Raw genomic sequence first — 13902 nt, 5'->3', positions numbered from 1 at the left:
AATGAAAAAAAATATTCTTTATTAAAATGCGATTACAGACATAGTGGCGTGATGTCCCTGGCAGGCCACCATCTCTGTGTTTGTGGTCAATCACAAGCTGTGGTAAATTGCGATTTGCCTAATGAATAAGAATTAGGCAGGTCATTCTGTGACCCTCTCGATTCAGTATTGTGCGTACCTACCTATCTGCACAAAGGTTGGTTTGCAAAAGTCAATTACATGTGCTAAAACTTGGTGCACAATTTGAGACCACTTTTTGCAAAAGGAATAACAGTACATGAGGCCCCCGATTTTCATTTCCTTCCTCCTTTTTGATGCATGACATGAGCAGATTCTGCTTTATCACCTTATAAAGTATAAAGCAGTAGGGGCCAGCACAGGTAAGAGCGGTGCGGCTGGGGCGGGGCAGAGTGGGTGCCGGGTAATTTTACATACGACGGGAGAAGTAAAATTAAATAAAAAAATTAAAAAAACAATTCCCAGCATGCATCACCGACATGGCGATGCCGCGAGCGCCAGGTAAGTGGTTTTATTGATTTATTTATTTAACTTTACTTCTGTTGTATGTCAACTTACCTGCCCCCTACCCTGCCCAACCACTCTTCCCTGTGTCCAGTGGCATAGGAAGGAGGGTGCAGTGGGTGAGGGCCGCACCAGGTGTCCTCACTGAAGGGGGTGACAACACATATTTTTGCTCTTTTGTCAAGCCGGGGATGATAAGCGTCATCACTGAGAAGGGTGACAAAAAGGCAAAATTATGTGTTTTAAACACATATTTTGCCATTTGGTCAAGCTCCGCACCGGGTACCACCTGACCTTGCTACGCCACTGCCTGTGCCGGCCATCATTGATATAAAGTCCATCATTGTTGGTGTTTTATAGAGATTTGTCTGTCTCAGCAGTACCTTTGTTTTTTTTTTTTTGTTTTTTTTTTTTTTTAATCCTCATATTACGTGCTTAGCTCCAATCTATCAAAACCAAAGGACCGCCACAGAGCAAAGGAAAGAGTGGTCGAGTGCAGTGCTGTCTCAGCTTATAGCTGGTAGGAGAAAGTTCATTCGGGAGGGAAGAAGACCGGTTCCCCACAGCAACAATCGCAACAGCCAAACATGATTTTGCTTAGGGAAGTGCCTCCGGAGATAGTGCCCAAGTTATCGAGACCCCCATAGCTCCAAGACTGTTGGTCATGGCAGCGAGGATAAGCAATGTACGTGTTAATCATAGGACCTGGGGGAAAAAAAAAAAAAAAAAACAAAAAAAAAAAAAAAAAAAAAAACAGGTTTATCGCTGCTATCCGAGCATTGCCCAAAAAGCTCTCCTATTGGGGTTTCCTGCTCTGGCGAGATCGAGTTTGGAAATTTGAAGAAGTGAAACTCGCCATTCATGCTCTGTAGGTGGTTGAGCATCTTTCCAATGCCTACATATCTCCCTACGCGCCGCTAAAATGGAGTAGAATGTTAGATTGGTTGCGGCATTGCGGATTTTACTCTTGAGACCAAATATAACAAGAGCTAGGTCTATGGAGATACGTTCACCCAGAAATTGTGAAAGCTTATTACTAATGGCTTCCCAAAAAGCGGATAAATTTGGACAATCATAAAACATATGAGTGTCTGATGCTGCGGTTAACCCGCATCTTGGGCATAAGACTGGGCCTGTTAAAGAAAACTTAGTCAACCTCTGAGGGGAATAGTATGCCCTATGTATAGTGAATAAGTGGTTTCTACGAAGCCATGCCGGTTTAACTAGGTCCCAAAGCATTGAGCAAGAGGCTATCCAAAGTTCTTCAACATCTACGCCTGGCATTAGTTCAGCCCATAGTGACGTCGGTAGATGAAAGTTAGCATCTATTTCATCGATTATTTTGTTATACCAACATGAAATTTCTTTTTTTGCGGCGGGGCTTTCCATGAGGCAAGTTACCAAGTCACTATTGCCACCTATAGGCAGCTTACTAATCCGTGCTGGCTGCTCTTTGTATGACTGTGACCAGCTGGAGATCTGAATATATTTAAATCTCGAGAAACTTGTGCCTACTTTGTTTGTTAAATAGTCCCATGGAAGTAATGTCCCATCCATAAACAGGTCATCCCACCTATTTATACCTGCCTCTATTAGCGGGTTAGTCAGGGCATCTGTTGTCCATGCGGGAGGGACGGGTAGATCCCATATGGGAGCCCTCCCAGAATAGTATCCAACATTTATCGCATGCCTCACTTTATACCAAGTAGATGCAATCCCTTGTAAAACTTTCAATTTTATTTTCTTGAAGAATTTGGGGTCACCAAATTTAAACAAGAATGCAGATTGGTCTACTCCTTCACATTCAAGTAATGTAGAAAAAAGAAGGCCCAGCCCTGTTAAAGTAGGGGTTTTAAGTAGCATACGTGTGTGCGTGAGCTGAAAAGCCCATGCATAAATTTGGAGATCTGGGCCAGCCAACCCTCCCTTCTCCCTCCGTCGCCTGATTTTTTTCCACGAAATTCTTGGGCTCTTACTATTCCAGATAAAGCTGGTTATCGCGCTCTGTAGCTTTACAATCAATTTTGAGTCAAAAAAAAGTGGAATAGAGTTAAACAAAAAAGAGACTTTAGGTAAGATACTCATCTTCACTAAGTTAACCTTTCCCAAAACAGTGAGAGGAAGATGTGACCAGTCTCTCATATGTTTCCGGCACTCTGCAGCTATTTTGTTGAAGTTAAGTGAAGCAATCAAATTAATGTCTTTAACTATATTGATCCCCAGATATCGAAGTTGGGTTTTAGATGTGCCATTGTTGCCAATTGAGTTACTATTCCAGGACATTGACTCTGTCTTTTGGGCATTAATCTCATACCCAGAAACTTTACCGAATTTTAGAGCCTGGTCAATTATCTCTGGGTATGCTTCATCATAATTCGTTGTAAAAATCATAATATCATCTGCATAAAGTGCCACCTTTTTATCCCAACCACCAAAAATAAAAGGTTTAATCAGTATACTGTCTCTTAAGATTTGGGCAAAGGGTTCTATATAGACATCGAAAAGAAGGGGTGACAGGGGACAGCCCTGCCTAGTTCCCCTCGTGACCCTGAAGGTCTCAGTCAAACCCCCGTTTATCAAAAGTGAGGCAGATGGGCACCTATATAACAAATTCAACGTTCTCAAAAATCTGTCCCCCACATTGAACTTCCTCAAGGCCTCCGACAGGTACAACCAGTTCACCCTGTCGAAGGCCTTTGTTGCATCCAACGTGAGGACATCCAGAGGGATAGCCTCCTTTATGGCGATGTCTATAGAGCCTAGTAATTCATACGTGAGCTCACAAAGCTGTCTCCCCTTAATAAACCCTTTTTGGTTATGTGCTATAATGTCTGGCGCCACCCGACCCAACCGTTTGGCCAGTATGGTGGCAAAGATTTTATAGTCGGCATTTAATATAGAAATAGGCCGATATGAGCCGCAGTCTGTGGGGGGTTTGCCGGGCTTCAAAATAAGGGTTATAGAGGCATTGTCCCATGATTCAGGTGGTATTTCGCCATGTCTTAGTATTTGGTTAAAAAGAATCACTAAGATTGGAGAGACCTGAGTGATAAGCTTTTTATATATTTCACTTGGCAAACCGTCAGTGCCTGTAGCCTTTCCTCCCTTTGCTCTCCTTATTGCCTCTTCTACCTCTATAATAGTTATCTCCTCGTCCAAAGAGTGGTTCTGTTCTGGTGTTAGAGATGGTAGAGAGATACCTTCTAGCCAACTCAAGATGTCATTCTGGGTAACGTGTAAGTCATCTTTATAGATGGATTGAAAGAAATTTCTAAAAACTACTCTAATTTCATCATCCCTTGAAAAGGTGCCCTCCGTGGATGTAACAGACGATATGTTGTTTCGAACCCGGTCTGATTTAATTTTCCAGGCAAGCAATTTCCCTGCTCCCTCCCCGTATTGGAAATGCGAAAGCTTACTTGCCTCCCATCTCTGAAGGACACGTTTCTCTAGAACTGCGGATAATGAGTGCTTCAGCCTGTCCAACTCAGCGTGTTTTCCGGCGAGGTCGTTGTCATTGTCAATTACTCCTGTATTATCTATATCGGCCTGTACTAATAAGATATTGTTTTCAATAAGGGTTACTTCCTCTGCATATTGTCTTCTTCTATAGGCCACTTTGTTTTTAATAAGACCTCTCAATGTACATTTAAATGCATCCCATAAAATTCCTATTGGGGTTGTACCGATATTGGTGTTAAAAAAGTGGCGGGTTTCTGACTGTAGAAATTCGATATCCTCTGTTGTTCTGAGTAAAGACCTATCAAAGGACCACATTCTTATTAGAGGTGGCGTGTCCAACTTTAATTCTAACACTATTGCAGAGTGGTCAGAAAGATGCATTGGATTATAGTATATTGAAGTAATATTATCAGCCAGAACTCTACTAGTGAGAATAAAATCTATTCTTGATTTGTGTCTATACTTCGAGTTCCTGAATGAAAAATCCTGCCTTAGACCCTCCCTAAACCGCCAAATGTCGATAAAATCGTACTGGTTCATTAAGCCTACTAAGCAAGATCTAGATTTAGAGGTGGTTTTTTGTCTGCTGTTAGGGGATTTGTCAAGAAGTGGATTTAAAGTGATGTTAAAATCCCCAGCTATAATCACCGGGTCTGGGAAATTTAGCAAATGATTGAAAAGGGTTTTCAATACAGAGGGGTCATCGATATTTGGACCATAATAGCCCACTAATGTTACCTTTGCTTCTCCCAACTCTACTGCTGCAATGACCCAACGCCCTCCAGGATCCACTTTCTGTTGTTTTATCTTAAACCTTACTGATTTTTTGAAGAAGATTGAGACCCCCCGTATGTTAGACCCTTGTGTTGTGGAAATAGAAGATTCTATCCATCTATTCCTTTGGACCAACTCGTGTATCTCACTTTCTGTTAGGTGTGTCTCCTGGAGGATAATGATCCCCGCATCCGTATCACGGAGATATTGCATAATTTTATTCGCTCGGGGCTTGGTGCGGAGACCATTAACATTCCAGGATAGTAAATTAAGTCTACTCATTGTGTTGTAGCTTTAGGTTACTCGGTAAGACTAACTGTAGACCTAATGAAGTATATGGCTGTCTGTATAGATTCATGTTATCTGAGATAAGATGAGTATAAAAACTTATAACTACAAACTTAATTAAACGCAAAGATTGGAGCTCTTTTATGAAAGTGTGCTTATGCCCCACCACCCCCCCACGCCCAACCCTCCCCCCCTGGGAAAACCCTGTGCTCACCACCCGGAAGAGTTTCCGGAAGTAAGTGCCCCTAGCTCTTCCCCGTCTCGACCCTGTGTGCCTCTACTATATTTAGTGTGAACTCGCCATTAAATATTCACACATATTATAGGCAAGTACTATTCTTATGTGTATTTATTTATTTTGTGTGTTTCCCCCCCCCTTTTTTTATTTTTTTATTCTTATTCTTTTTATATCCTTCTTTCTTTTTTTTTTTTTTTTTTTTTTTTATTCCCTTATCCTTTATGTTTTTTTTTTTTTTTTTTTTTTTTTATATTTTCCCATTTTTTTTTGTCCTCTTTCCTTTTCTTTTTCTCTTTCTTTTTCCTTTCCCGTTTTTTCCTAATAGTTCAATATTTAGTAGCGTTCAGGTTTTTTAACAAGACTTTTTTTTTTTTTGCGCACAGGCATTAGGAACTTAACTGATGGTGCTAAAATTATACGGTTTCAACTCCATTAACTTAATGTAAGTAATGAAAGTGTATTTATGTAGTTATGTAGTTATGTGATCCTTTTTTTTTCCCCTTTATATTTTGGGGGGGGATTTCTCCATATATGAAGATTATGACCTCAATGCATAATGTCACACTCTTTGTTTCTTATTGCCAAGAGACATTAGGAGATCATCTGCAGCTTGCACTGATCTGATGTTGTGCATTTTGTTGTCTATCATGATTTTAAGAGAAGCAGGAAAGCCCATCTGTACTGTTGCGCCTAACTTGCGGAAAGCGTCCATCCTTCGCCCTAGCTCCCATTGTTTATCCAAGGTGAAGCGGGACAGATCAGAGCGGATCTGGAAGTTATATCCCTTGTATGTCTGTGACTTGAGCTTAAGTCCCTGGTTCAAAATTTGTTCTTTTAAAGAATAGGTATGGAAATTAATGAGAATTTTCCTGGGCTTGGCCCGCTGCATGTTACGTCTGAAGGGGTCTCTATGTATGCGCTGAATATCCGCTGCTAACTCCTCAGTAGATTGAGAAATATTTAGTGTTTCTTTTAGTAAGGTAGTTATATAACTCTTGATATCAGCACCTTCGCTCCCCTCAGGAATATTCAAAATGCGTACATTACTCCGCCTTGCGTTGTTTTCCAAAGTCTCCATTCTTTCGGAGAGGGCTTGTTCTTCTTTTCTAAACTTTACAATATCTTCCGTGGTGCCTTCAGCTCTCATTGATATTTGGCCCACTGTCTCTTCTAAAGCTTGAGTTCTTAGCGTCAGGTTGCCTAGTCTCTCATCAAGAGATTCACAAAAAGTTCTTATCTCTCTCTGGTTAGAGGCTGACTCAGCAAATCCTTGTTTAATCTCTGCAGATAAGGCTGCAAACATTGCTTGTACCGAGGCTACAGAAATAGTCTCTGTGCCTGTAACAACCACTTCACTTAATTCTTGGGACACGCCCAAAGAAGTTTCATCAAATAATCTAGCCCCGCAGCCGTCCCCAACGTGACCGATAGAGCCCCCAGCCAAGTCACCTCTACCAACCACTGAGGAGTTCGGCAACAACACTCCATCTACTGCCATCGCACCTTCATTCTCTGTTGCGCCTCGCCCCGCCATACCTTTCAGATCTGAGCCCTCTGCCACAAACTCCACCAAAGGAGCCTCCTCTACTTGTGTAGTATGGGATGGACCCGCGCAGGGAACTTGATTTTCAACCAAAGTGGTTAATGTCTTAGGTAACACATCCGACTCTTTGTTTTCCATAGTCTTGAATCCTGATTTAGAAGTATTACTACTGGACTGGGTTTGCTCTCTCCCAAGGCTCAAGATCTGAGGAATCACTTTAAAATATGAGCGCAGAGAGGGGGTCACTCTGGGGATGGTAGCGGTTAAGGGTTTAGCTTTGGCGCGTTTTCTCCCCCTTTTTGCTTTAACCTCCACTGAGAGATAAGAGGATGTTTCTTCGTTCAATTGATCTAATTTTGAACTTTCCCCTGTTTCAGAAACCTCCTTATCCACCTCCTCGGCAACAACTTGCAATGTACTCTTTCCTCTCTTTCTGCGAGGTGCTGCTGCTCCCACTAAGTCCTTTGATGCCCCCTTCCCTCTGAGTTTCCTAACGGGCTCCACAGGCTCAACAGCACTCATGTATGCCTGATTTTGGCAGTGGAAAGCGTAATAAACCTTGCTACCAGACCATTCATTCACTCGTACTTTACTTATTTCAACCGATCTGGAGACTTTAAAAAAGGTAGAATCCTCATGTAGTTTGAAATCAGGTGTGGCATGGGGAACGGTATTCAGATTGCAGAGAGCTCCGTTAGAGGAATCAACACCGAGGAGACTTTGGAAGCGTCCCCCTTTATGCAGCTGGGCAGCGAGCTGCCTCCCCGGATACAATGCAGGCGGAGATTCGTTGAGCTTATTCAAGTAGCGCTGAGCTCCGTTAGAGAAGCCGACGCCGTAGAGACTTTGGAAGCGTCTCCCTCTACGCAGCTCGGCAGCGGCTAGCCTCCACGGATACAATGCAGGTGAGAAAACACAGAGAGTAGGGCGTTCCCTTCCTTGCTCGCTGCTGAGGTTACTGAGGCAGCCGCGCCCTGCTTCCAGACCGCAGCTCCGGATCACAGCAAACCGGCACATCAAGTGGCACATCAAGTGGCAAATTAAACGAAAAAGACACGATCCTGAATTACACGATTGAGAGGCCAAAACCCGTAAGATTAGACTGCTGGCGAGTCAGATTCCTCCGGTTAATGACAAGGCATCTACGGGGTTAGACGGAGCGGAGCACTGCCGCAGTCAGCCGACTGCCGCCATGTTTTCCCCAAGCCCAGGTGACTTCGGTCAGCAGTACCTTTGTGTACTTTCGCTGCTGTTCTATTTAGATTTTGCCTATTTGGTGTATCTTTGGGTCAGGGTAGTTAGTTCTAGTTACCACGTAAGGGAGCTACACTAATGGAGTCTGCATAACTGACTTCACTTCACTGGCTTCACACTTTGTAAGTATTATGCCTACCTACCTTGAGACCAGTGAGTATTAGAAGCGTTTCCCGACCTCATCATCATCTTGTTTATATAAAAAAATTATGTTTGCCTACATCATGTTGGGAAATGCGACTGTGCTTCCTTAGAAATATAGTAATTAGGATTGAGATATTTATGGATTGCTCTGATTTAGGGATATGGGAACAGAAGCTACTGCTTTGTCCTACTTAGAAACCTGTTTGGTGAGAATGCAATGGGTTTTTGTTTTTCTCTACTTCCCGTGTCTACTGCGTCCAGATCGAAGCAAGTGGAAGAAAGGTGAAATAAATGGACTAGACTCCTTGGGCCTACAAGTTTTTAACTCTCCTACCTATGTGCCTTTGCAATTCACTTGCTCAAGTAATTCATTAGGAACACTCACAATTAGGCATGTCAAGTATGGTGCTGTGTACCTGTGCACCGTTGTGGAGAGTATTTCCGATAGGTTCACGTTCATGAGGGCTTCCATCTCCACCTGGCTGCAGCAGTACTTAAGGGAGTGGTTTCCTGGATCGCAGCAGTAGATTTGTTCAGCTGGATCACTCAGGCGGGGGCAGTAGAAGCCAGAATGGTAGTGGTTATTCCAGCCGTAATAGCCCTCACACAATCGACTATTTAAAGAGGATGCTGGGAGCAATCAAAAAAACAAATCAGTTTAAAAGTTGAGTACATTTCATTCCCATGCAAGCTTTTGTCTTAAAGAGTCTTTAAATTGATGAGTTATTTTTTTATTTATCTATTTGACATTGTTCGCTCTTCAAACAGTAGTACTGTACATAGCATCATACATTACATGAATAATTGGCACTTCTTGAAGGTTTGAGTAATGCGACATAGACTCATAGGGACTGATTTTCAAATGTGCACTTGCAGTAGTACTATTTTTAATTGGTGAAGATTTACAATGTTCCCATATTTCCAAAACTCAGCAGTACTACACCTGGAAAGCTGCGCCAATCGCAGCTTTCTAGGGTTACTACTGAGTGAGAACTGGCATTTTTTAAAAGGCTGATATATCTCAAATGTTTATTTGGAGCTGCTGTACAATTGTTTACTGTGACAAGGCAGCCATTTGTAAAAATCGCCGTTTTTACTTTTTTTTTTCCTCCATAGGGACAAAATTTTCCCCCAAAACCTTGAGAAATACAATATGTCATTCACGAAAAGTGATTGGAGAACAAGTAAAACTCAGGTATTATTGATGGGAAATATTTTAAAAAAATGATTTGTCCAGAAAATGGACAAAGTCAAACTTTGTATTATTGTATAGGTGCTTAGCAATTGCACTTAGTGACAATCTAAATGTTAAGGAGCACAAAAAATGGTTTATACCAATATCTTTGCTACTTTAATTATATGTATGGTGGATTTTTGGTTGACACTTTTTTGAAGGCCTAGTCTGTAAACGTAATTCCTAGTGTTACCTATGGATTTGAGTCTGCAAAAGTAATTCCTAGTGTTACCTATGGATTATCAGTTTTAATAATTGATATTATTTTAATTTTGACGGGTTTGATGGTCATTCTGTCAAGGACCATGTAAGGAGGTATGGCTTATTATTGGCTCGGCTGGCTTTGGACTATAATAATCCAAAACCCTCTCGATCAAACTGTAACTGACTCCAGAGAGTGACGGTGCTGTCTGGTGAGTGGCCTTGCGCATGTGGAGAGCAAACTACACAACATCGTCCCAGTGGTGCACTACATTTGCCAGTAGTTCCTGAAATCTGAATCTGCCTTTGGTTATAGCAGCCATCTTGAGTTATTGAGTATGCCTTTCATTGTGACCAACAGCGTCCTGGCAATCGTGATACAATGCAACTGTGCCAGTTACCTGAGACGTGGATTCAAGAATATTTATTTGAAGAATATTTGCTTCCTTGGAGGGTGTTGGAGGGCAATTGGAATATAGAGAAGTATTCCGAACATGAAGTTGTGCTGCAAACAAACTTTGAACTATATCTTTTTGAGCATTTGACTTTAAGTTTTGCTAATGACTTAAGTGTTGTTTCAATCAAATCTTGAGGTTTAATTCAGTGCCATAATGGGAATGATTCTAATGTCAAGCCTGATACACACAATATGCATATATGGTTATGCACAAGGTGGTCAGAGTTATTAGCAGTTAAATATGAATTATCAAATCACAAAATAATAATGGCGGTCAATTACCTTTTAAGTAGTAAAAAGAGGTAAGTGTTAATTGAGCTTATATTTAGGAGAGGTAACAGAGTTATGATGCTTTAGGTTAGCTTGTTATACCTGAAACTACAGCTTCCGTATCTCTTCTATGTTTTAATTGCAGGAAAATAAGTTTCAGATTAGAACAGAGAGAGATGGTTATACAGAGATTCAGCTAAAATATACCCTTTCACTGTTTTACTTAGATGTAGGGCTTCTACAACTGGTTTCAAATTGATTTCCTGTCTTCTTTGGATATTAACGTTGACCTGCGAAAATCAGTGTCCAGAAGAAGTGACATGTCTGAATTATGTAGTCACTACTGAAACCAGTGAGACACAGAAGAGTACATCACTCCTACAGGATGTACTGCAAAATGACTCAGCGCGGCGTCACAAGTCATTATACTGCGCCAAGCTGTGTCATTTTAAAAGCACAGGAATGTGTTGTATTAACAACTATACGACGCATCCGTGTGCTTTACCCTGCGCTGGCGCACAATTGGCTGCCATGGGCCAGTGCAGGCACCCTTGCGTCATGTTACATGTGTGCCTGTGTTTCGGGAATGATTGTTTTTGAGCAGGAAGGAACGCCTTCCTGCACAAAAACAATAATTGACTGCATTTTCCATTTCTATGCGTGCTGCAGAATGCAGCATGCATAGAAAGAGGAAAAAACAAGGAGAAAAGTAAATTAATTAAGGGATGTGTAACATCGCGCTCTAGTGGTTAGCGCCAGGGCACGCTGGAAAGGGGGCGTGGCTTAGAGTGCGGAGCGCGAGGAGAAAGAGCACGAAGGCTGAAGGAGACGGGAGTGTTCCCGGCGCTCGGTTCCCGCAAGCTTAAATGAAGAAGACTTGCTCACACTTAAGAAGGTGTCCAGTGTTATTGGGTATATAGGTATCATTACAATGGCGACGAGGTCGGGATGAGACCGGCATAGAACCCAGGCACCTCGGAAAGGAACAGAGCGTGGCAGAGGCACCCAGTCGCCCCGAACCAGGGACAACAGCCAGGAGTCACCAGCAGCTCGGAAGCGCAGAGCGCGACAGCAACGGCGAACAGGGTGGCTAGAGGCACAAGGAGGCCACAAGCACAGGAGGCCTGGCCGGGTAAGGGGAAGCAGCACACCGACAGGCACAAGGCGCACCCAGAGAGAGGGCCACACCTCGGGGAGGAGCATCACCGGGCTACACAGAAGCCAGCTGCACCGCGGCGCCCGTTCGACTTAGCAGGAGAAGCGACGCCACAGCACAAGGGGGCCCTCAGCAGCTACCCAGTGCCCACGGGGGAAAACAAAGACAGACCTGGCGACCCCAGGGCCTTCGCAGAGGGGGCAAGACAGCCTTTCGCCCACACAAGAGAGCGACCAGAGAGGGAGACATACGCCAGGGAGCCCTCCAGGGGAAGACGACAGGGGCAGTACAGCCCACGGCGAGAGGGGCAGGATGTGCGCGCAAACAACATCACTCACCAACTTAGTACCATTCCTGCCGAAAAGAGGAGACCCGGCAATGCCCTGGGAGGACTGGAAACGGTACTTCCTAAACGATATTGTGGCCCTGGAAGAAGAGAGCGAAGTGCTAGGAAAAAGAAGATACTACTACACAACCTAGGCCCGGAGGGCGTCAGGGTATATGACAGTTTGGTGAAAGAGACCAGACCAGCAGCGGACACAGAAGTGTTTCAACACGCGCTGGAAGACTTAGACGCTCACTACAGGCCGGTGGTGTGCACGGCCATCGACAGATGCAACTTCTTCCAGAGAAAACAGATCAAGGGAGATTCAGTGGATGAGTACGTCGCGGTGCTACAGAAAATGGCGGTAACATGCAAATTCGGCGCACTTCACGACAAACTTATTAGAGATCAGATTATCATGCACACCACCAACACGGCCATACAGGAGAAACTGTGGGTCAATGGGGATGCCCCGCTGAAGGAAGTGGTAGCGCTAGTGAAGAAGGCTGAACTATCTAAACGATGTGCAGAAGCGGCCAAAAGAGAAGGCAACGACCGCACGCCAGTCTGCAGAGTAATAGACGGGGACAGACCAGACGCTTCGAAACAGCAGGCTTCAAGCGACAGGTGGCATCAAAGGAGGTTACCGCAGAGGACCATGAAGCACCAGAAGCCACCGGAAGAGAGGAAGAAGGGGTGCTACAGGTGCGGCAGCCAATCACACCAAGGCAACGACAAGGTTTGCCCCGCGTTTCGAGCCAAGTGCGCATACTGCAAAATAATGGGGCACTACGAAAAGGTGTGCAGGCGCAAGCTCGATATGGGAGACGTGAAGAACAAGTTACTTACCTTCGGTAACGCTTTTTCTGGTGGATACAGTATCTGCCTGTGGATTCCTCACCTTGTGAATATCCCCTGCGCCAGCATTCCACGGAACTTTTCTTCCCCAGCATTCCACGTCGACGTGGGCGACGTCACAATACACCGGCTCCGCTCGCGACTCCGATCGACGTCACCGGAGCCATAAGAAGCCCACGTCGGCGTGATGACGTCAGTTCCACCCATTTTTTCCCCGTGCCTTCGAGGCGAACAGGTGGACTAACGACAGACTCAAAGTATACACAGTATACAATACACCAACACATATGCATAGCATACAAAGGAAAAGAACGCTAAATAAACAAGCATTTCCTACAAATGCACAACAAAGCATAAAAACATATCAACAAGACCCATTTCATGGTATACAAAGGTGGACAACGGGGAGGCGGGTGGGTCAGTGAGGAATCCACAGGCAGATACTGTATCCACCAGAAAAAGCGTTACCGAAGGTAAGTAACTTGTTCTTCTGATGGATACATCTGCCAGAAAGTCTTGCAATACAGAGCGCGCGAAGTGGCCCTCCCTCCTCATCTCAGAGTCCAAGCAATAATGCTTTGCGAAAGTATGGAGGGAGGCCCAAGTCGCGGACTTACAAATATCTGCCACAGGAACACCCCGGGCCAAAGCAGATGCAGATGACTTAGCTCTAGTTGAATGAGCTCGAATGCCCTCAGGAGGAGTCTTACCAGCCAGGGCGTAGCAGATCTTGATGGCAAGGATGATCCATCTTGACAGCGTGCGCTTGTGCACCGCCTTCCCCTTAGAACGACCAATGTAGCCAACAAAGAGCTGGTCATCAAGGCGAAAGTCCTTGGTTCTATCCAGATAAAAACTGACAGCCCTCTTCGGGTCCAAATGATGGAGTCTTTCCTCCTCTTTGGAAGGGTGAGGAGGAGGGTAGAAAACAGGGAGAGTAATGGACTGCCCCAAATGAAACGGAGTGACTACCTTTGGCAGGAAAGCAGCCCTGGTCCTGAGAACCATCCTTTCAGCATGTAAGGTAAGAAAAGGAGGTTTGGAACTAAGAGCTTGAAGCTCACTCACCCTCCTTGCCGAGGTTATGGCTACAAGAAAAACCACCTTAAAAGATAACAGCCTCAAAGGACAAGTATGAAGAGGCTCAAAAGGGGACCCCATTAAAAAGGTTAAAAC

The 13902-nt window shown here is 44.1% G+C and overlaps 1 protein-coding gene across 4 annotated transcripts in view; it reads right to left on the bottom strand.

Moving 5' to 3' along the window:
- Positions 1-13902, bottom strand: part of LOC146860482 (protein shisa-like-1a) — a 221868-nt gene that overhangs the window by 2236 nt on the left and 205730 nt on the right. For 3 of the 4 annotated variants that reach the window (XM_085644375.1, XM_085644376.1, XM_085644377.1), the window contains one exon: positions 8642-8855. In XM_085644375.1, coding sequence (XP_085500501.1) covers positions 8642-8855 — 214 coding nt within the window. Of the gene's footprint in view, positions 1-8610; positions 8856-13902 lie in introns of all 4 variants that reach the window. The other variant, XM_085644378.1, reaches the window with a different exon arrangement.

This window comes from Triturus cristatus, chromosome 3_1, assembly GCF_964204655.1.
Source record: "Triturus cristatus chromosome 3_1, aTriCri1.1, whole genome shotgun sequence".
Lineage (NCBI taxonomy): Eukaryota > Metazoa > Chordata > Amphibia > Caudata > Salamandridae > Triturus > Triturus cristatus.
The sequence above is the reverse complement of the archived record's forward strand: the minus strand, read 5'-3'. Positions and strand labels throughout refer to the sequence as shown.